This window comes from Eschrichtius robustus, chromosome 15, assembly GCF_028021215.1.
Source record: "Eschrichtius robustus isolate mEscRob2 chromosome 15, mEscRob2.pri, whole genome shotgun sequence".
NCBI classification, from domain to species: domain Eukaryota; kingdom Metazoa; phylum Chordata; class Mammalia; order Artiodactyla; family Eschrichtiidae; genus Eschrichtius; species Eschrichtius robustus.
The window spans coordinates 52512729-52537521 of NC_090838.1; the positions used below are offsets into that span (position 1 = coordinate 52512729).

The window sequence follows — 24793 nt, forward strand, 5'->3', positions numbered from 1 at the left end:
AAAATCTGTCCTTAAATAATGAGAAATTAATACATTTCCAGATAAACAAAACTAGACATACAACTAGACCTGCCCTGCAAGAAATGCAACAGGAAGTCCTTCAGAATAAAATGAAAGGAAGCTAGACAAGAGTGAAGAAATAAACATCTCTGATAAAGGTAAATATATAGATAATTAAAAGCTAGTATTGGGGCTTCCCTGGTGGCACAGTGGTTGAGAATCCGCCTGCCAATGCAGGGGACACGGGTTCGAGCCCTGGTCTGGGAGGATCGCACATGCCACGGAGCAACTAGGCCTGTGAGCCACAATTACTGGAGCCTGTGCGTCTGGAGCCTGTGCCCCGCAACAAGAGAGGCCACAATAGTGAGAGGCCCGCGCACCACGATGAAGAGTGGCCCCCACTTGCCGCAACTAGAGAAAGCCCTCGCACAGAAACGAAGACCCAACACAGCCATAAATAAATAAATAAATAAATAACCCAAAAAAGTTAAAAAAAAAAAAAAAATCCTGGGAGAATAGAACAGCAACAACAAAAAAAGCTAGTATTATTACAGTTTTCATTTCTAACTCCATTTTTTAATTCCTACATGATTTAAAGAACAAAAACAAGAAAAATTATTATTATTCTACACAACTGGGCATAAATTATACAAAACTGCAATCTTTGATATTAATAACAAAATAAGGGGGATGGAGCTGCACAGAAACAAAGTTTTTGTATGGTATTTAAGTTGGCATAAATTCAAATCAGATTGTAAGAACTTCAATATGTCAAATGTAATTACCACTTTATACACAAAATATCTATAAAATACACACAAAAGGAAATGAGAAGGTAATCAAAATATTTCACCACAAAAAGATCAACTAAAAAAAGAAGGCAGTAATGGAGGAAAATAATGGACAAAAATACTATAAAGACCTATAAAAAACAAACAGAAAAATGGCAGAGTGAAATTCCTCTTTGAGTAATTACTTTAAATATAAATGGTTTGGGGAGAGAGATAAATTAGGAGTTCGGGGATTGAAATATACGCAGTACTATATATAAAATAGATAACTAAAAAGGACCTACTGTATCGCACAGGGAACTATACTCAATATCTTATAATAACCTAAAATAGAAGAGAATTTTAAAATATATATATTTATATATATGTATAACTGAATCACTTTGCTGTACACTTTGCTGAAACTAACACAACACTGTAAATCAACTATATTTCAATAAAAATGTTTTAAAAATAAATGGTTTAAACACTCCATTCAAAAGACAAAGAACAGCAGAATGGATTAAAAAACATGATACAAATATATGATGTCCTCAAGAGATTCATTTTACATCCAAAGACACAAACTGGAGAGGATGGAAAAAGATATTCCATGTAAATAATGAGCAAAAGAAAGCTGGGCTGACCATACTAAAATCAAGTAGTTTAAATTTTTTTAAAGTTACTAGAAAAAGAAGAATTATCACATACTCCAACAACCCCACTCCTGGGTATATATCCAAGAGAGTTAAAAGTGGGATTTCAAAGAGATATTTGCACACCCATGTTCACTACAGCCATTACTTACAGCAGCTAAGATGTGAAAGCAGCACAAATGCCCATCAACACATGAATGTATAAATACAATGTGGCACATACATACAACAGAATATAGTTCAGCCAAAAAGGGGAGGAAATCCTGTCACATGCCACAACATGGGTGAACATGGTGAACATGGGTGAACTTTGAGGACATTATGCTGAGTGAAATAAGCCAGTCACAAAAGGACAAATACTACAGGATTCCACTAATATGAAATATATAGACAGAATGATGGAAGCAGAGTCAAATGATGGATACCAGGAGATGTGAGGAAAGAGAATTGGGGAGTTGTTGCTCAATGGGTGCAGGCTTTCAGTTTTGGAAGATGAAAAAGTTCTAGAGATCTGTTACATAACAATATGAATATAATTAACACCATTAGAATTTTTAAATGGTTCAGAGGCTAAATTTCATGGGGTTTTTTTCCCTACCACGGTTAAAGATTTTTTTAAAAAAAGGTTAAGAGACAAAAGGTAACATCATTCATTAATAAAAGGTTCCATATAGCAAGAATATATAATAAACACTGAAGCAAAAATTGACAGAAATCAAGGGAGAAATAGAAAGTTCTACAATAATAGTTGTAGATGTCAATAACCCATTTCAATAATGGATAAAACAACTAGACAGAAGAAAAGAAAGGAAAGAGAAAACTCGTAGAGCACAATAAACCAATTAAACCCAACAGACATATAGAGAGAACACTCCACACAACAACAGCAGAAAACATTCTTTTCTGAAGAATGTATTCTTCTCTAAAATACAGTTTTCCAGGACAGACCATATGTTAGGCCACAAAACAAGTCTCAACAGATTTAAAAAGATAGCTATCATACAAAGTGTTTTCTCTGGCCACAAAAGGATGAAGTTAAGAAATCAATACTAGAAGGAAAACTAGAAATTTCACAAATACATGGAAATTAAATAATACAGTCTTAAACAACCAATAGGGGCTTCCCTGGTGGCGCAGTGGTTGAGAGTCTGCCTGCTAATGCAGGGGACATGGGTTCGAGCCCTGGTCTGGGAGGATACCACATGCCGCGGAGCAGCTGGGCCTGTGAGCCACAATTACTGAGCCTGCGCGTCTGGAGCCTGTGCTCCACAACAAGAGAGGCCGCGTACCGCGATGAAGAGTGGCCCCCGCTTGCCGCAACTAGAGAAAGCCCTCACACAGAAACGAAGACCCAACACAGTCATAACTAAATAAATCAATAAATCCAAAGTTTAAAAAAAAAAAAAACCAATAGGTCAAAGAAAAAAATGACAAGGGAAATCAAAATATTTAGCAACAAATGACTTGAAAAAACAACAAAACAAAATACATGGGATGCAAAAAAGCACTGCACAGAAATTTATTAAATGTAAATGTAAATTTAAAAAGATCTAATTATCAACAACCTAACTTTATCATTTAAGGAACTAGAAAAATAATAAACTAAACCCAAAGCTAAAAGAAGGGAAATAATAAAGATGAGAACACAGATAAATAAAATACAGACTAGGAAAACAATTTTTAAAAATTAACAAAACCAATAGTTGGTTCTTCTAAAGATTAACAAAATAACAAACTTTTTGCTAGACTGACTAAAAAATATTTTTAGAAGAGGAGAGAGAAGATGTAAATAGCTAAAATCAGAAATGAAAGTGGGATATTACTACCAAACTTAGAGGTTAAAAAAAAAAATTATAAGAAAATACCATGAACAACTGTATGCCAAAAAAAATTCCTTACAAATTACCTAAATTGACTCAAGAAGAAAAGGGAAATGTCAATAGAGCTTTAACAAGAGACTGAGTCAGTAATCAACCTCCCAACAAAGTACTAAAATACATGGTCTTAACTAGTGAACTCTACCAAACATTTACAGAAAAATTATTGCCAATCCTTCTCAAACCCTCCCCCCAAACTGAAGAGAATGAAATACTTCCTAACTCATTCTATGAGACTAGCACTGACCTGATACCAAAGCCTTCATAAGAATAGAAAATCATAGAGCAATATCTCTTTCAATGATACTAAAGTTCTCCACAAAATATTAGCAAATCAAATACAATTGCATATTAGCAAATCAAATACAACTGCATACTAAAGGAATTTTCACTGTGACCAAGTGAGATTTACTCCAGGAATACAAGGGTAGTTCAATAAGAAAAACACTTACTGTAATACATCCTATTAATAGAAAGAAGGAAAAAAGCCACATAATCTTCTCAACTGATGCAGAAAAGGCAACTGACAAAAATCCAACACCTTTTCATGATAAAAACTCTCAGAACTTTAAGAATAAAGAAAAGTTCCACATCTAACATCACACTCAGTACCCAATGACTGAAAAAATTTCCCCTAGGATCAGGAACAAGACAATGATGCTCGCATTCATCACTGCCATTCAACACTACATAGAAATTCTAGCCAGAGATATCAGACCACAAAAATAAATAAATAAATAAAGAGCAAATCAATTGGAAAGGAAGATGTAAAACTATTCATAAATGACATGATTTTATATACATAGAAAGCTAGTAGAGCTAATAAGCAAATTCACAAAGTTATACAGTACAAGCTCAAGGAGCAAAATTCAGCTGTTTCTATATACCAGCAGTGAAATACCTGACAAGAAATTTAAGATAGCAATTCCATTTACAATAGCATAAAAAGGATAAATACTTAGAAATGAAACAAAGTAGGTGAAAGACCTGTACAGTGAAAACTATAAAACACGACTCAAAGAAATTAAAGATTTAAATAAATGGAAAGACATCCTATGTTCATGAATAGGAAGACTTAACACTGTTAATACTACCTAAAGCAATCTACAGATTCATCACAATCCCTATCAAAATTCCAAGAGCCTTTTGGCAGAAATGGAAAATCCAGTGCTCAAATTCATATGGAATTGGAAGGAGTTCTGAAAAGCCAAAAACAATCTTCAAAAAAAAAGACTTTGAAACACAAAAATAATTAAAACAGTGTGGCAATGACGTAAGGACAAACGTATATAACAATGGAGTAGAATAGAGAACTCAGAAATATAACCTCACATAAACGGTCAAATGATTTTTCAACAGTGCCAAGACCATTCAATGGAGAAAGGACAGTATTTTCAAAAAAAAAAAAAAAAAAAATGGTGCTCAGAAAACTGGATACTCACATGCAAAAGAGTTAATATAGACCTTTACCTTATCCCACACACAAAAATTAACTCAAAATGGATCAAAGAGCTAAACTCAGGACATATATAAAACTTTTAAGAAAACACTGGATAAAATCTTCACAACATTCGATTTGACAACGGTTTCACTTGTATGACACCAAAACCAGGCAACAAAAGAAAAAATATATAATAAATCAGACTTCATCAAAATTAAGACTTTTTTTTTTTTTGGCAGTGTCAGGTCGGGTCTTAGTTGTATCACATGGGATCTTCATTGAGGCATGCAGAATCTTTCGTTGCGGCGCAAGGTTTCTTCGTTGCAGTGCTCGGGCTTCTCTCTAGTTGTGGCGTGCAGGTTTTTTCTCTCTCTACTTATGATGTGCAGGCTCCAGGGCATGTGGGCTCTGCAGCTGTGGTGCATAGGCTCCAAAGTGCATGTGCTCCGTAGTTTGCGGCACTCAGGCTCTCTCACCGAGGCGGGCAAGGCTCAATAGTTGCAGCGTGCAGGCTTGGCTGTCCCGCAGCATGTGGGATCTTAGTTCCCTGACAAGGGATTGAACCCACGTCCCCTGCATTGCAAGGCAGATTCTTTACCACTGAACCACTAGGGAAGTCCCCAAATTAAGACTTTTTTGTGCATCTAAGGATACTTTCAAGAAAGCAAAAGACAACTTACAGAGCTGGAGAAAATATATGCAGATTACATATCTGATAAGAGATTAATATCCAGACTATATAAAGTACTCCTAAAACTTAACAAAAACTCTCAAACCACCCAATTCAAGAACAGGCAAAGGATAAACATTTCTGGGACTTCCCTGGGGGCGAAGTGGTTAAGAATCCGCCTGCCAATGCAGGGGGCACGGGTTCGAGCCCCGTGCTGGGAAGATTCCACAAGTTGCTGAGTAACTAAGCCCATATGCCATAACTACTGAGCCTGTGCTCTAGAGCCCACAAGCCACAACTACTGAGCCCACGTGCCACAACTATTGAAGCCCGCGCGCCTAGAGTCTGTGCTCCGCAACAAGAGAAGCCACTGCAATGAGAAGCCCACGCATCGCAAGGAAGAGTAGCCCCTGCTCGCCACTAGAGAAAAGCCCGTGTGCAGCAACAAAGACCCAATGCAGCCAAAAATAATTTTTTTTAAAAAAAAGGATAACCATTTCTCCGAAGATGCACAAATGGCCAATAAGCACATGAAAGGCTGCTCAACATCATTAGTCATTAAAATGCAAATAAATGCAAATTATAACAATTAGATACCACTTCACAGCTACTAGGATGGCTAAATTTTTTTAAAAAGACATAAAAAGTGTTGACAAGGATGTGAAGTAATTAGAACCTGCCTGTATTGCTGCTGGGATGTAAGATACTGCAGTTGCTACAGAAGTTTGGTGGTTTCTAAAAAGGTTAAACCTAGATTTACCATATGACCTAAAAGTTCTACCCTGAGGTACATATACAGATGAACTGAAAGCAGAGATTCAAACATGTATTTGTACATCCATGTTCATAGAAGTAATTATCTACAATAAACATCCAAAAGGTGGAATTGATTCAAATGTCCATTGATGGATAAATGGATCTAAATGTGGTATATACATACAATGGAATATTATTTATCATAAAAAGAAAATTTTTACATATGCTATAACATGGATGGACCCTGAAAAAACCGTGTTTAGTAAAATAAGCCAGAAACAGACAAATATTGTATGATTCCATCAAATAAGGTACCTAGAATAGGCAAGTTCATACAGACACATGTAGAATGGAGGAAACCAGAAGCCCCCTGGGAAGGAGGAATGGAGAGTTATTGTTCAACAGGTACAGAGTTTTTACTGGGGATGATGTCAAAGTTTTGGATACAGATAAATGATGGTTAAAAAAACACTGTGAATGTATTTAATGCCACTGAACTGTACACTTACGAATGGTTAAAATGGTAAATTATTGGTTAATTATGTTGTATACATTTGTACCACAATAAAAAATTTTTAAATAAAGGAAAAAATATATGTTAAAGGCCATCAACTAAAAACTCAAAACAAGTTAAAAAGAAAATCCCTCATGGGATTAATGAACACCTGAACATGAGAGAAGTATTCTACCAACAAAAAATGATAGAATATTATCTTTGTAAAATATTAAAAATAAAAGTTGTTGGTTCAGAAAACGACTACTCTTCATGTATACTACACAGTTCTGATGGAAAACAAAAGAGTGGCTCTAGTAATATGACATTCAATCAAACTCTTCAAGTACAAAGAAATCAGACATCTCAAGTGTGTAGAAACCCAGAACAAAATATCCATAAATTTCTCTTCAGAGTAAGGAAAAAGGAATGAGAAAAACAGGAATGAAGGAAAAGAATATGTGGTAAATCATATACCTAAATACAAAATTAATATTAAACAACTGTGGAAATTATGGTTTATAGTATAGAACTTAAAAGTTACATAGCTTGATAAAATAAAAATAACATAATAAAAACTGCAAGTGGAAAATAAGAAGAGAAAAATGATGAGAATTTCCTCATCTTCCACAGAGGAAAATCAATCATTACTGTATTTTAGAATGAAAAGAAACAAACCCACAAAGAAAATGAACATCAATAATAGGTATGAGGGACTTCCCTGGGGGTACAATGGTTAAGACTCCGTGCTCCCAATGCAGGGGGCACAGGTTAGATCCCTGGTCAAGGAACTATAAGATCCGTATGCTGCAGAGTACAGCCAAAAAAAAAAATTACTATTAATAATAATAGATATGAGATTTCAACAAATTTCTGAATGACTGAAATGAATGGGAATACATTTTTTTTAATAAATTTATTTATTTATTTTTGGCTGTGTTGGGTCTTCGTTTCTGTGCGAGGGCTTTCTCTAGTGGCGGCGAGCAGGGGTCACTCTTCATCACGGTGCGCGGGCCTCTCACTATCGTGGCCTCCCTCTCTTGTTGCGGAGCAGAGGCTCCAGATGCCCAGGCTCAGTAGCTGTGGCCCAAGGGCCCAGTTGCTCCGCGGCATGTGGGATCCTCCCAGACCAGGGCTCGAACCCGTGTCCCCTGCAGGCAGATTCCCAACCACTGCGCCACCAAGGAAGCCCCGGGAATACATTTTTAAATGTACACGTAGAGAAAGCTGTAGCTCAGAATAATTTGTAAGTGAGCTGCAGAGGAGATAGGTCTATCTTCCCACTGGAACTGGGAAAATTTCTGAACTCATCTGAGTACCAGATCTGATGGACAGCAGGAGTGAGACATGAACATGAAATCCTCTGTTTTCTCATTCCTTCCTCTGTTTCCCATTCCCAGGAGTCCATCTGACAGCTGTAATGGAAAAATATTTCACAACACCCAAGAACATCTAGGCCACTTACCAGTCGTCTTCCTTAAGTATGGATAGCAAAGGCATATGGAAAGACCCAACAACATAAAAGAAAGAATACAGTATAGACAATAGGTTTGAATACATAATACAAGAAGGAATGATCATTCATATTAACAGCTCCTAAAAAAGCAGGAATGAATAGAATTCAAATCATAAGATGTAACATAGAGGCAGATATTGCAGTGGCCAGATTATAATTCAAGTATAATCATAACTTCACATGCTAACAGTATGCAATGTCTCATAAAGCAGTAATCTAAATGTGTGTACAAATATACATGCAGAAGCTAATAACCAACAGAGTGTATACCAGCATATCTAAAATAAGTCATCACATAAACCCTTTGAGAATCTGATGAAAATTATGAACTACTTCCCCTCAAAATATACATAATGCACAATTGAATCAGATGATATTTAAGTTCCTTCTAAATCCTAGGGAATTTTACTTCTGTCATTGAGACATGAAAATCTATTCCCAAAAAGCTATTAGCTGCATTTTAAGATAAGATTATTATCTCAGGAAGTTACATAAATTTATGTATAAGTTCTTCAAATATGGAAAGCATTTAACAATAAATTCCAATACAGTGGAAAGATTCTGAAGTTTATTTTTTTGATGTCCTATGACTAAAAGATTTTATGGTGAAAGGGTATGAAGAGGGAGATGTAGAGTGGTAACTCAGTCAAACCAGAATAATAAGTAATTTTAAATGGCAGACAAAGTCATTTAAATGTCTAAATGTTTACTGTAACTTTATATACTAGTTTTTATATGTACTGAAAAATTAATAAACACATGTAAAATTCTCACAGTCTACATAAACGTAGACAATAAAAGTCTCCCACCTATCTCAGGTCACTTCCCCAAAAGCAAACCTGTGAAATTTTCTTGTCTGTTTTTCCAAAATAGTTCAGACAGTCACAAGTACAAAGAGTACATATACGTGTATGTACATCCCCTTTTTATAACTGTTTTAATATGCAGTGAAAGAATACACTGTGTACTTGCTGTTTTCTCTTAATAAAATAACTACTATTTTAGATAAAATAATAGATATTTAATAAATAGTGTTTAATAAAAATATTTCTTGGAGGTTGTTCCACATGAGCATAATACAGCAACTTCAGTCCTTCTCATGGCCACAGAACATTCTATTAAACAGATGTCCCAAAACTTATTTAACTAGCCCTACAGTGACAGACATTCGTGATCTACTAGTGTAGTTAATGTTGTATCAAACATCTTCATGTACGTGTATCTAGAGGATAAATTACCAGAAAGAGAACTGCTATATTGTTCTCCTAAAGCTATAGCACACTGTGGTCAATACAGTGTATTGTTAAACATAATGAGAATTACCCAATACATGAAAATGCTATTATGTTAGCTGAACTTACGTTTAATTATAATCAAAGATAAGCATTTTTCAAATATTTATAAACCACTTTTTTTTTTTCCAATCAATTTCCCGTTTTATCACCTTTGTCTTTTTTCTCCTTGGATTCCAATATAAGAGTTGTGACACAAACAATGAAAAAACCAGCAGCCAATCCAATTATTACTGGGTGAAGTGTGTGTATCAAGTGAGCAAAGTGACCTCAAAAACTTACTCCAGAGGGAAGGAAAAAAAACTAAGGCAAGACTGTATGAAACCAACCAACCCTGGACACTTGGAAGCCAGTTACAGTTGGTGCTCAAATAAAAAGAACTCAAAATGTAAAAATTCCTGATAATTCTAAATCTGTGGTATATTCAAAAGTAAAGCAGTAACAAAACACAGAAAAGCCCAAATAAAATAACCTTTAAAATATACTTATTTAATCTTGTTAAACTAACTTTTACAGATATTTTAAGTTGTTTCAGACTGTATCACAGATTATGTCAGAATTTTTAAATCATTTCCTTATTAGGTTACTTGAAACGCTTGCTAGGGTAAAACACTAAAAGTTTTAATACACCGTATTATTAATTATAAATTTGATGAATTTCAGCTTCAATAAACAGTGCTTCACTATTCCTAGTTATTTATTCTATATTACTTACCATATCACTGTTCTCATATTTTGCTTGCCTTGCTATGAACAAAATAAAATTTAAAAATCTACTAAAAAGAACATTTTCTGAAAGTTATGAAAGAGAATTTCCTAAGTATTTTAGGATTACTCTGAAATATGAACTGCTTCATTAATGTGTTAAAATGATAATCATGTATAAATAGACAATATTAAATATGAGAAGTTAAAAAAACTATATTGAAAAATTACCACAACCAATATAAGGTCTCAAGGCACACAATTATTAAAAATCAAAAAGTTGAAAATGCTTAAGTATATAAAAAGTATATATGCAGTGATCATTAAGTATACGGAAAAAATAAAGTATAATGGACGAAAGCAAGTAATGTAAGGGGAGAAATGGCTATTTTAATAGCAATAATAAATAAAATTAAAATCCTTAAGAATAAGCTTAACATGAAATAAAACCTATACACAAATAACTCTGAAATGCTAAATGAAACAAAATGAAACAAATGGCATATCGTGTTTTGGATAGGAAGACAACTTCACCTCTCAAAATAATCATTATAACAGTAAAAACAACAATATTTTTAAAGAATAATCAATGCTAAAATTCACATGGAAAAATAAGAGACATAAAGATTCTTTTAAAAAAATATAAGGAGAAAGGATCAGCCTTGCCAGATAATAAGAAATATTACATAGACACAAGGGGGAAAAAGAAAATACATTAGTATAAAACCAAGGACTAGTAAATGTCTTCTTGATGGGCCAGACAGTAAATATTTTAAGATTACAGGTGATATGGTCTCTGTTACAAATACTGTACTCTGCCACTGCAGTGTGGAAGCAGCCACAGACAAAAATATGAAAAAGAATAGGCAAGGCTAAGTTGCAAAAAAACCATTTACAAAATCAAGTGGCCAGCCCACAGGTCATAAGTTTACCAATCTCTGATACATAGATCATGACTAGATATACCAATAGGTCAGTCTAAAAAGTCCAGAAATTGACCCAGTCAAGATAAAACTGGTATCTCAAATCAGTGAGGAGAAGAAAAATTACTGAACAAATGGAATGGGGACAACTATATAACCAAAAAATGGGGGGAAAATGTTGGATATGTACATGACCCTTTGAACCATGATAAATTCCTATTGGATTGAAGATTAAAATATAAAATTGAAACAAAATGTACAGAAAAGAACTAAAGGGGAATTTTCTTGTAATCTTGAAATGCATTTCAAACCATAACACAAAAGCCACAGGTCATGAAAAATTCAACCACAAGTGCGAAACCACAAACTTGAAACTCAACTGCAAAAACCACCTTAACTAAAACAGCAAGAATACATCAAAGCAGAATGTAGGCATAACTCACAACACAAACAAAAGTCTGATTTCATTGATATATAAAGATCTCCTACAAAAAAAGAAAATAAGTAAAGCAACTGATAAATGGCAAAGAATATAAACATCACCAGAAGACGAAACAAAAAGGGTGGTTAAGCACAAGATTTTCAACCTGATTCATACAAAAGAAATCCAAATTTAAAACATCAATTAAAACACTTTTCACCCATCAGTTTAGCAAATAAAAAGAAGTTTAAGAACATGATTTTTTAAAAAAAAGAAAAAAAAAAAGATCTAGCAGCCTATTCACTTCTCTGCAGGACTCTCCCTTCCAGCTGGCTCTGGTCCCCTTCCACAAGCCGTGTGGCTGACAGGGTCTTGGTGCTCCAGTCTGGTGTCAGGCCTGAGCCTCTGAGGTGGGAGAGACAAGTTCAGGACACTGGACCACCAGAGACACCCCAGCCCTACGTAATATCAATCGGCGAGAGCTCTCCCAGAGATCTCCATCTCAACGCTAAAACCCAGCTCCACCCAATGGCCAGCAAGCTCCAGTGCTTGATGCCCCATGCCAAACAACTAGCAAGACAGGAACACAACCCCACCCATTAGCAGAGAGGCTGCCTAAAATCATACTAAGTTCACAGACAACCCAAAACACACCAACGGATGTGGCCCTGCCCACCAGAAAGACAAGATCCAGCCCCACCCACCAAAACACAGGCACCAGTCCCCTCCACCATGAAGCCTACACAAGCCACTGAACCAACCTCACCCACTGGGGGCAGACACCAAAAACAACAGGAACTACGAACCTGCAGCCTGTTAAAAGGAGACCCCAAACACGGAAAGTTAAGCAAAATGAGAAGACAGAGAAATATGCAGCAGATGAAGGAGCAACGTAAAAACCCTGCAGACCAAACAAATGAAGAGGAAATAGGCAGTCTACCTGAAAAAGGATTCAGAGTAATGACAGTAAAGATGATCAAAAATCTCAGAAATACAATGGAGAAAATACAAGAAACGTTTAACAAGGACCCAGAAGAACTAAAGAGCAAACAAACAATGATGAACAACACAATAAATTAAAAATTCTCTAGACGGAATCAATAGCAGAATAACTGAGGCAAAAGAACGGATAAGTGACCTGGAAGATAAAATAGTGGAAGTAACTACTGCAGAGCAGAATAAAAAAGAATGAAAAGAATTGAGGACAGTCTCAGAGACCTCTAGGACAACATTAAACGCACCAACATTCAAATTATAGGGATGCCAGAAGAAGAAGAGGAAAAGAAAGGGTCTGAGAAAATATTTGAAGAGATTTTAGTTGAAAACTTCCCTAACATAGGAAAGGAAATAGTCAATCAAGTCCAGGAAGCAGAGTCCCATACAGGATAAATCCGAGGAGAAACATGCCAAGACACATATTAATCAAACTATCAAAAATTAAATACAAAGAAAAAATATTAAAAGCAGCGAGGGAAAAGCAACAAATAACATACAAGGGAATCCCCATAAGGCTAACAAGCTGATCTATCAGCAGAAACTCTGCAAGCCAGAAGGGAGTGGCAGGACATATTTAAAGTGATGAAAGGGAAAAACCTACAACCAAGATTACTCTACCCAGCAAGGATCTCATTCAGATTTGGTGGAGAAATTAAAACCTTTACAGACAACTGAAAGTTAAGAGAATTCAGCACCACTAAACCAGCTCTACAACAGATGCTAAAGGAACTTCTCTAGGCAGAAAACACAAGAGAAGGAAAAGACCTACAAAAACAAACCCAAAACAATTAAGAAAATGGTAACAGGAATATACATATCGATAATTACCTTAAATGTAAATGGATTAAACGCTCCAACCAAGACACAGACTGGCTGAATGGATACAAAAACAAGACCCGTATATATGCTGTCTACAAGAGACCCACTTCAGACCTAGGGACACATACAGACTGAAAATGAGGGGATGGAAAAAGATATTCCGTGCAAATGGAAATCAAAAGAAAGTTGGAGTAGCAATTTTCATATCAGACAAAATTGACTTTAAAATAAGGATTATTACAAGAGACAAAGAAGGATACTACATAGTGATCAAGGGATCAATCCAAGAAGATATAACAATTGTAAATATTTACGCACCCAACATAGGAGCACCTCAATACATAAGGCAAATGCTAACAGCCATAAAAGGGGAAATCGACAGTAACACAATCATAGTAGGGGACTTTAACACCCCACTTTCACCAATGGACAGATCATCCAAAATGAAAATAAATAAGGAAACACAAGCTTTAAATGACACATTAAACAAGATGGACTTAACTGATATTAACAGGACAGTCCATCCAAAAACAACAGAATGTACTTTCTTCTCAAGTGTTCATGGAACATTCTCCAGGATAGATCATATCTTCAGTCACAAATCAAGCCTTGGTAAATTTAAGAAAACTGAAATCATATCAAGTATCTTTTCCAACCACAAAGCTATGAGACTAGATATCAATTACTGGAAAAAACTATAAAAAATACAAACACATAGAGGCTAAACAATACACTACTAAGCAACCAAGAGATCACTGAAAAAATCTAAGAGGAAATCAAAAAATACCTAGAAACAAATAACAATGAAAACAAGACGACCCAAAACCTCAAGACAACCCAAAACCTATGGGATGCAGCAAAAGCAGTTCTAAGAGGGAAGTTTATAGCAATACAATCCTACCTCAAGAAACAAGAAACATCTCAAATAAACAACCTAACCTTACACCTAAAGCAATTAGAGAAAGAACAAAAAAACCCCAAAGTTAGCAGAAGGAAAGAAATCATAAAGATCAGATCAGAAATAAATGAAAAAGAAATGAAGGAAACAATAACAAAGATCAATAAAACCAAAAGCTGGTTTTTTGAGAAGATAAAATTGATAAACCATTAGCCAGACTCGTCAAGAAAAAAAGGGAGAAGACTCAAATCAACAGAACTAGAAATGAAAAAGGAGAAGTAACAACTGACACTGCAGAAATACAAACGATCATGAGAGATTTCTACAAGCAACTATATGCCAATAAAATGGACAACCTGGAAGAAATGGACAACCTGGAAGTAATGGACAAATTCTTAGAAAAGCACAACCTTCCAAGACTGAACCAGGAAGAAATCGAAAATATAAACAGACCAATCACAAGCACTGAAATTGAAACTGTGAAAAAAAATCTTCCAACAAACAAAAAGCCCTGGACCAGATGGCTTCACAGGTGAATTCTATCAAATGTTAAGAGCTAACAACCCTGATACCAAAACCAGACAAAGATGTTACAAAAAAAGAAAACAAAAGGCCAATATCACTGATGAACATCGATGCAAAAATCCTCAACAAACTACTAGCAAACAGAATCCAACAGCACATTAAAAGGATCATACACCATGATCAAGTGGGGTTTATCCCAGGAATGGAAGGATTCTTCAATATACGCAAATCAATCAATGTGATACACCATATTAACAAATTGAAGAATAAAAACCATACGATAATCTCAATAGATGCAGAAAAAGCTTTCAACAAAATTCACTCATTTATGATAAAAACTCTCCAGAAAGTAGGCATAGAGGGAACCTACCTCAACATAATAAAGGCCATATATTCCAAACCCACAGCCAACATTGTTCTCAATGGTGAAAAACTGAAACCATTTCCTCTAAGATCAGGGACAAGACAAAGTTGCCCATGCTCACCACTATTATTCAACATAGTTTTGGAAGTTTTAGCCACGGCAATCAGAGAAGAAATAAAAGGAATCCAAATCGGAAAAGAAGAAGTAAAACTGTCACTGTTTGCAGATGACATGATACTATACATAGAGAGTCTTAAAGATGCTACCAGAAAACTACTAGAGCTAAGCAATGAATTTGGTAAAGTAGCAGGATACAGAATTAATGCACAGCAATCTCTTGCATTCCTATACAATAATGATGAAAAATCTGAAAGAGAAATTAAGGAAACACTCCCACTTACCACTGCAACAAAAAGAATAAAATAACTTGGAATAAACCTACCTAAGGAGACAAAAGACCTGTATGCAGAAAACTATAAGACACTGATGAAAGAAATTAAAGATGATACAAACAGATGGAGAGATATACCATGTTCTTGGATTGGAAGAATCAACATTGTGAAAATGACTATACTACCCAAAGCAATCTACAGATTCAATGCAATCCCTATCATACTACCAATGGCATATTTCACAGAACTAGAACAAAAAATTTCGCAATTTGTATGGAAACACAAAAGACCCCGAATAGCCAAAGCAATCTTAAGAAAAACAGAGCTAGAGGAATCAGGGTCCCTGACTTCAGACTTCAGACTTTGTAGCTATACTACAAAGCTACAGTAATCAAGACAGTATGGTACTGGCACAAAAAGAGAAATAAAGATCAATGGAACAGGATATAAAGCCCAGAGATAAACCCATGCACGTATGATAACCTTACCTTTGTTAAAGGAGGCAAGACTATACAATGGAGAAAAGACAGCCTCTTCAGTAAGTGGTGGTGGGAAAGCTGGGCAGCTACATGTAAAAGAATGAAATCAGAACACTCCCTAACACTGTATACAAAATTAAACTCAAAATGGATTAAAGACCTAAATGTAAGTCCAGAAACTATAAAATTCCTAGAGGAAAACATAGGCAGAACACTCTATGACATAAATCACAGCAAGATCCTTTTTGACCCACCTCCTAGAGAAAGGGAAATAAAAACAAAAATAAACAAATGGGACCTAATGAAACTTAAAAGCTTTTGCACAGCAAAGGAAAACATAAACAAGACGAAAAGACAACCCTCAGAATGGGAGAAAATATTTGCAAACGAAGCAACTGACAAAGGATTACTCTCCAAAATATATAAACAGTTCATGCAGCTTAATATCAAAAAAACAACCCAATCCAAAAATGGGCAAAAGACCTAAACAGACATTTCTCCAAAGAAGATATACAGATTACCAACAAACACATGAAAGGATGCTCAACATCACTAATCATTAGAGAAATGCAAATCAAAACTACAATGAGGTATCATCTCACACCAGTCAGAATGGCCACCATCAAAAAATCTACAAACAATAAATGCTGGAGAGGGTGTGGAGAAAAGGGAACCCTCTTCCACTGTTGGTGGGAATGTAAATTGATATAGCCACTATGGAGAACAGTATGGAGGTTCCTTAAAAAACTAAAAATAGAACTACCATATGACCCAACAATCCCACTATTGGGCATATACCCTGAGAAAAACATAATTCAAAAAGAGTCATGTACCACAATGCTCACTGCAGCTCTATTTACAATAGCCAGGACATGGAAGCAACCTAAGTGTCCACCGACAGATGAATGGATAAAGAAGATGTGGCACATATATACAATGGAATATTACACTCAGCCTTAAAAAGAAACAAAATTGAGTTATTTGTAGAGAGTTGGATGGACTTGGAGTGTGTCATACAGAGTGAAGTAAGGCAGAACGAGAAAAACAAGTACCATATGCTAACACATATGTATGGAATCTATAAAAAAAAAAATGTTTCTCACGAACCTAGGGGCAGCACAGGAATAAAGACGCAGACGTAGAGAATGGACTTGAGGACACGGGGAAGGGGTAAGGGTAAGCTGGGACGAAGTGAGACAGCACTGACATATATACACTACCAAATATAAAATAGATAGCTAGTGGGAAGCAGCTGCATCGCACAGGGAGATCAGCTCGGTGCTTTGTGACCACCTAGAGGGATGGGATAGGGAGGGTGGGAGGGAGACGCAAGAGGAAGGGGATATGGGGATATATATATACATATAGCTGATTCACTTTGTTATTCAGCATAAACTAACACAATGTTGTAAAGCAATTATACTCCAATAAAGATGTTAAAAAAAAGTTTATTGAGGAGAATAAGGCGGAAGTGGCACTATCACGCCATTAGCTACCACAAGTAAACCACACATAAGCTTTAACCTGACAATACTACTTATAAGTAGGAATTTATCCTACATAATAGTTTTGCATATGGATTAGCTGACTATTGTAAGTTACTTATTGTAGCATTGTTTATAATAAAAAGGATTGGAAAAAATAGTGCCTATGAACAGGAACTGGTTAAATAAATTATGGTTCATGCATATAATGAAACACTATGCAGTCCTAAAAAAGAAAAAAAAGTGTTTTATATATTGATATGGAATAATTATCTCCAGGATAAACTGTTAGTGAAAAAAAGCCAAATCCGTTTAGTATGATACATCTGTGGAAAAGAGGACGGGGAAAGAGAACTGTTTACAATTGGCAATTTATATAGAAAATCTATGATGCACCTGAGAGGTTAGGAACTGCATGCACGGGAGACATAGGTAGGAGGGGGAAAATGTATAGCATATCCTTTTGTATCTACTTTTTGAAATTTGAACCACATGGATATGTGCCTATTCAAAAAATTAAATTAAAGAAGAAAATAGTATAATAGAAAAGAAACATATGAATATAATGTTCAGGACAGAAGCATTGATTGTATAAGTTAAAATAATAGGAAAATGTCTCTTAATAAACCAAGAACCTCTAACTGACTGACTCTCATTTCCTTCGATTGTACCAGTAGTATAGTAAGATAAGACATGGACTCTGAAGCCAGATTTCATAGATTTGATCCCCAACTTTTCCCATGGCGTGGTTTCTTTAGCAACAAAATGAGGATAATAATAGAACGTACCTTACAGGGGAGTAAAGAACTTAGAACGGAACGTATAATAAAGAAGCACTTATGTTAAGCTGTTGATATTACCTGTGCTGCAGCCCAAATGCAGTCAATATGCTGAGTACTCAGTCGCCCTTCCGCTGCCAAAAAATTCAAAATCACTTGGCACTGTTTGATAATCTGGAAAAGAAAAACTTATTACAGTTAATTTTTAAAAGCATTCTTCTCTCTTAATAGAGCAGATAAGTCACATATTAGTCCACAAACCTCAATATGTAAATTTGGTCCAAATATATGCTCTACCACATTGTTGCTTATAAGCCAGTCTGCAAGTTCTTTTGCAATGGACCTAAAGTCAAATAATAAAAATAGTTAATACATTTAAAAAAATATTAGTATCATTCTTTCCCATGTCTAAAAGCAGACTCAGGTGAAAATCTAAAACTGTTCACATACCAATTATAAAGAAGTGATTATATACAATTAACTGTTAATAGTACTATGAAGAATAACTGAAACAAATACAAAAAATGGTAATACTACCTTAATTTATAAACAAGCAAAAAAAAATCTGAAAAGTTAGGATAACTAACACCAGGTACACAGGTGAGAATACCAAGGGTAACACCTAAAAAGTGATGTATTTTCTTACTCAAAACCTTGCCTTCCCATTTTTAATCTCCATAGTAGGCACTGAGGCATTCAGGGAAGGTTTCCCCATATGTCCTCTATGGTAAGATAACATCAGAAAAGTAGGTTACCAAAAGGGTGGGGGAAGAAATAAAGAAGAATCTCCAAGCCAAATGGCAAGTCTCCTTCCTGCCTGATATTAACGAAGGTTCTGCTAATGTGATCCCTAAAGTTATCAACTGACTGTTCAGAACACTTGGTTACACTTAGGAACAACTCATCCTTCATTTCAAAAAGTAAACTTTTTATTTTTGAACAGTTGTAGATTATCCTTCATTTTTTAAGAAGAGCTATCAATTCTTTTAGAGTAATAAATCACTGGCACAGAAAACTAAACAATTACGTTACCAATAAGGTAGTGTAAGTTTATCAGTTAATTTGTCTTTTACAGCTTTGAGATATGTATGAAATATAGTAAACTGAACATATTTAAAGTATATAGTTCGATGAATTTAAACTTAAATATACATCTATGAATCCATCAGCACTGCCAAGATAACAAACACATCAACCCAAAAAGTTTCTTTATGCCCCTTTTTAATCCCTCTTTTTCTCAGCTCCCACAACCCATTGCCCAGACAACCAATGATCTGCTTTCTGTTATTACATAGTTTTCATTTTCTAGAACTTCATGTAAAAAAAAGATACAGGATGTACTCTTTTATAAAATTTAGATTCTTTCACTCAGCATTAAGATTTATCCATTTTGTTTCATTTGTCATTAGCCCATTGGTTCCTTCCAGGTTTGAGCAATTATGAATAAAGTTGCTATCATCACCCGTGTGCAGGTTTTTGTGTGGACATGTTTTCAACTCCTTTGGATAAATGCCAGGGAACATGACTGCTGGATCATATGCTAAGAGTACGCTGAGTTTTTTAAGAAACTATGAAACTGTCTTCCGAAGTGGCTGTACCTTCTTGCATTCCCACCAGCGGTGAATGAGAGTTCCTGTTGCTCCACATCCTTGTCAGCATTTGGTGTTATCAGTGTTCTAGATTTTGACCATTCCAATAGGCATGTAATGGAATCTCACCGTTGTTTTGATTTGCATTTCCCTGATGAAAGAGGAGCATCTTTGCATGTGCTCATTTGCCATCTGTATGTCTTCTTTGGTGAAGTGTCTGCTAAAGTCAGTGTATTTTTTAATCAGATTGTTCATTTTCCTACTGTTAAATTTTTAAGAGTTCTTTGTGTATTTTGGATAACAGTCCTTTAACAGATGTGTCTTTTACAAGTATCTTCCCCTGTCTATGGCTGTCTTCTCATTCTCTTGACACTGTCTTTCGCAGAGCAGAAGTTTTTAATTTTAAAGAAGTCCAGCTTACCAATTCATGGATCACGGTGTTGAACTCAAAAGGTTACCACCATACCCAAGGTCATCTAGATTTTTTTCCTATGTTATCTTTTAGGAGTTTTATAGTTTTGCATTCTATGTTTAGGTGTGTGGTCCATTTTTGAATTAATTTTTGTGAAGGGTGTGAGATGTGTCTAGATTTTTTTTCCCCATGTGGTTGTCCAATGGTTTCAGCACCATTTGTTGAAAACCCTATCTCTGCTGCTTTGTACTACTGTCTTTGCTCCTTCGTCAAATATCAGCTGACTATATTTATATGGGCCTATTTCTGAGCACTGTATTCTGTTCCATTGACCTATTTGTCTGTTCTTTCACCAATACTGCACTGTCTTGATCACTGTAATTTTATAGTAACTCTTGAAGGTGGGTAATGTCGGTTCTCCAACTTTGTTTTTTCCTTTCAAAACTGTGTTGGCTATTCTGGGTCTTTTGTCTATTTAAACAAATGTTAGAATCAGTTTGTCGAGATCCACAAAATAACTTACTTGGATTTTGATTGAGACTGCAATGAATCTATAGATCAAGTTGGAAAGAACTGATACCTTTACAATTTTAAGTCTTCCTATCCATAGACATGGAATATCTCTCCATTTATTTAGCTCTTCTTTGCTACTTTCATCAGAGTTTTGTTATTTTCCTCATATAGACTTTTTCATATTGTTAGATTTATACCTAAGTATTTCATTTTTTGTGGTGCTAATGTAAATGGTATTGTATTTTAAATTTCAAATTCTACTTGTTCACTGCTGATATATAGGAAAGTGACTGACTTTTGATTATTAATTTTGTATCCTGCAATCCTGCTATAAATGCTCATTAGTTCCATGAGACTGTCAATTCTTTCAGATTTTCTACATAGATGATCAGGTCATCTGTGATCAAAGACAGTTTTACTTCTGCCTTCCAAATCTATATACCTTTTATTTCCTTTTCTTGTCTTACTGCATCAGGTAGGACTTTCCAGTACAATGCTGAAAAGCAGTGGTGAGAGGGGACACCCTTTCCTTGTTCCTGACCTTAGTGGAAAAGCTTTGACCTTCACATCATTAAGTATGATGTTAGCTGTAGGAGGTTTTGTAGATGTTCTTTATCATGTTGATGAAGTTCCTCTCTATGCCTAGTTTACTGAGAGTTTTTTTTACCATGAATGATAAAATTTGACCTTGTCAAAATTTTGACTTTACATTAATTGATCTTGAAATGCTGAACCAGCCTTGAATACCTGAGCTAAATCTCACTTGGTTGTGGTGTATAATTCTTTTTATACCTTGCTGGATTCAATCTGCTAATATTTTATGAGGATTTTTATATGTATGTTCATGGTAAGTACTGGTCTATCGTTCTCTTGTAATGCCTTTGTCTGGTTTTGGTATTAGGGTAATGCTGACCTCAATGAGTAAGGCTTCTCTCTGCTATCTTCTGAAAAAGACTATAGAGAATTGGTATAATTTCTTCCTTAAATATTTGGTTAAATTTACCAATGAGGGCTTCCCCGGTGGCGCAGTGGTTGAGAATCTGCCTGCCAATGCAGGGGACACAGGTTCGAGCCCTGGTCTGGGAAGATCCCACATGCCGCGGAGCAACTGGGCCCGTGAGCCACAATTACTGAGCCTGCACGTCTGGAGCCTGTGCTCCGTAACAAGAGAGGCTGTGATAGTGAGAGGCCGGCGCACCGCGATGAAGAGTGGCCTCCGCTTGCCACAACTAGAGAAAGCCCTCGCACAGAAACGAAGACCCAACACCGCCATAAATAAATAAATTAATCAATTAAAAAAAAAATTTACCAATAAACCCATCTGGTCCTGATACTTTGTTTTGGAAGGTCATTAATTGTTGATTCAATTTATTTAATTGATACAGGCCCTTTCAGAGCAATTCTTTAAAAAACTTTTAAATGGCTACTACAGAAGAACAGCTAATGAAAAAAGTAGTGATAAACGGTTTCAAAATAGGATGAGCAGTGAAAAGACCCCAAGTTTTTTCAGCTATGTAAATTATACACAGAAAAACTGGAAGGACTGAACTATTTCTTTTCTTGTTTATCCATAGAAGAATTATATTTAATTTTAAAATTATTCTAAAGATTTAAAAAAAGAAGCTATGAATTAGATATATGGCCTCAAAGGGTAAAACATTAAAATAAAACTACTAGTGGTATATTTTACCTATTTCTGAGTAGCCCAACAGAAGCTATGATCCATGAATCAATCTATGATTTTTTACATACAAAAAGACAATTCAACAAGTAAAAATAATTCTAAAAAATAAATCCCATTCTTTCAGTTTCTTGAAAAACACTGGAAGGAGACTCAGGGACTTTTGTAACAGCTGAGAACTGTAACTATAACTGAGCAAGCATAAAATTGGACGTTATCAATAACAACCATTCAGGGATCTGGAAACATGTATAAACTGGGACTCCCAGAAGGAGTAAGGGGAGCAGAAAGAAAATTTGAAGAAACTAAGGTCAAACATCCCAAATTTGATGAAAAATGTTCATCTACACATCCAAGAATCACAACAAGTGCCAACTAAGATAAACACAAGGATATCAACACCCAGAGACATCATAGTCAAACTCTTAAAAGCCAAAGAGCAACAGAAAAATCTTAAAAGCAGCAAGACAAAAAGAACTAAGCACATAGAAAGGAACCACAATAAGATTTGCAGCTGACTTCTTATCAGAAACAAAGGAATAGAGCTATACTGAAGCACTGTTCCTATATTTTACTAGAATTGTTATTAATGTGAAGTAGACAGTATTAAATTAAGATGCATATTATAACCCATAAAGCAACCACTGGCAAAATAATTTTTAAAGTATAAAAAAATGGAATTAAAATGGTATACAGTACTCCCTCTGTATCCATGGGTTCTGCATCCATAGATGCAACCAACAGAGGATCAAAAATATTTCTGCAAAAAAATTCCAGAAAGTTCCAAAAGGCAAAACTTGAATTTGCCACATGCTTGCAACTATTTACATAACACCTACATTGTATTAGGTATTGTAAGTAATCAAGAGATGATTTAAAGTATACAGGAGGATGTGTACAGCTTATATGCAAACACTACATGACTTTATATAAGGGACTTGAGCATCTGCAGATTTTGGTATCCGCGGGTGATCCTGGAACCAATCCCCCGCATATACCAAGGGACAACTGTACTACCGTATACTGACATAACTGCAAAATAAGGCAGTAAAGGAGAAATAGAAAAAAAAATTTTTTAAGGAAGACATACAAAAACCCAACAGCAAAATGGCAGGCATAAATCCAACTATATAAATAATATTAAGAGTAACTGGATTAAATACTCCTATCAAAAGGGAGAGATGGTAGGAGTGGATTTTTTTTTTTCAATCCAACTAAATGCTACCTCCAAGAGACATACTTTAGATCCAAAAACAAACAGGTTGAAAGTAAGAGGATGGAAAAAGATATACCATGAAAACAGTACACATAATAAAGCTGCAGAGGCTATACTAACATCAAACAAAATAGACTAAACCAAAAATTGTTTTAAAGAGACAAAGAGGGACATTTTATAATGATGAAAGGATGAAATTATCAGGAACATAACAACTATAAACATATATGTACCCAACAAAATGTCCTAAAATACATGAAGCAAAAAACAACAAAATTGAAGGGAGAAAAAGAAATACAGCCAATTCTTACTACTCTTGGCAGTTATATTCTATAACGTCACTGCACTGAGTTAGCTAATACTGAACCCCTGAATATTTTTTTAAATTATTGTCACCCACTGCTTTGATGGGTAAAAAGAACATGTCATTAGCATCAAGTGCTTCCTAGAGTGGGTTCTCTTTAAAAGAATGACTCAGTGCAATAATGTGACTTGCTGCTTGCCTTTGACTGGAAGAAGACAGAGGGTTTGATTAAATGCAAATCTTATATAGTAACTTTAGGTACACAATTTGTTCTACAATCCGTTTGCAGAACTCCTTTAAAGAAAGATGTTTCACAAAACTAAGATTTGTTTTGAAGTTCCCACTTCAGTCAGAACAATGCAAGGGAGGCTCTTCCCTTTATGTAAAAATGCCATCACAGATAGACCACCAACATCCTTCCCTCTACCCCGTTCCCTCTGAAAAAAGAGACGTGGCTCTCATTTGGGTATTACAATGATCTCTCAATGTTGCTTTCTTTTATTTGATCCTCTTTTTCTAAAAACTCTTTTTATAATTGAGGTACAACTGACATATAACATTATATTAGTTTCAAGGGTACAACATAATGATTCAATATTTGTATATATTGCTAAATGATCACCACAGTAAGTCTAGTTAACACCCATCATCATATATAGTTAGAAAAAAAATTTTTTCCCTTGTGATGAGGGCTTTTAAGATCTACTCTCCTAGCAACTTTCAAATATGCAATACTATATTATTAACTATAGCCACCATGCTATACATTACTATCCTCATGACTTATTTATTTCATAACTAGAAATGTGTACCTTTTGACCT

At 35.2% G+C, this 24793-nt stretch overlaps 1 protein-coding gene across 3 annotated transcripts in view; it reads right to left on the reverse strand.

Moving 5' to 3' along the window:
* USP34 (ubiquitin specific peptidase 34) overlaps nucleotides 1–24793 on the reverse strand; it is a 235613-nt gene that overhangs the window by 134769 nt on the left and 76051 nt on the right. For all 3 annotated transcript variants that reach the window (XM_068565002.1, XM_068565001.1, XM_068565000.1), the window contains exons 9-10: nucleotides 18518–18599; nucleotides 18338–18430 (exon numbers count right to left, since the gene is read on the reverse strand). In XM_068565002.1, coding sequence (XP_068421103.1) covers nucleotides 18338–18430; nucleotides 18518–18599 — 175 coding nt within the window. The remainder of the gene's footprint in view (nucleotides 1–18337; nucleotides 18431–18517; nucleotides 18600–24793) is intronic.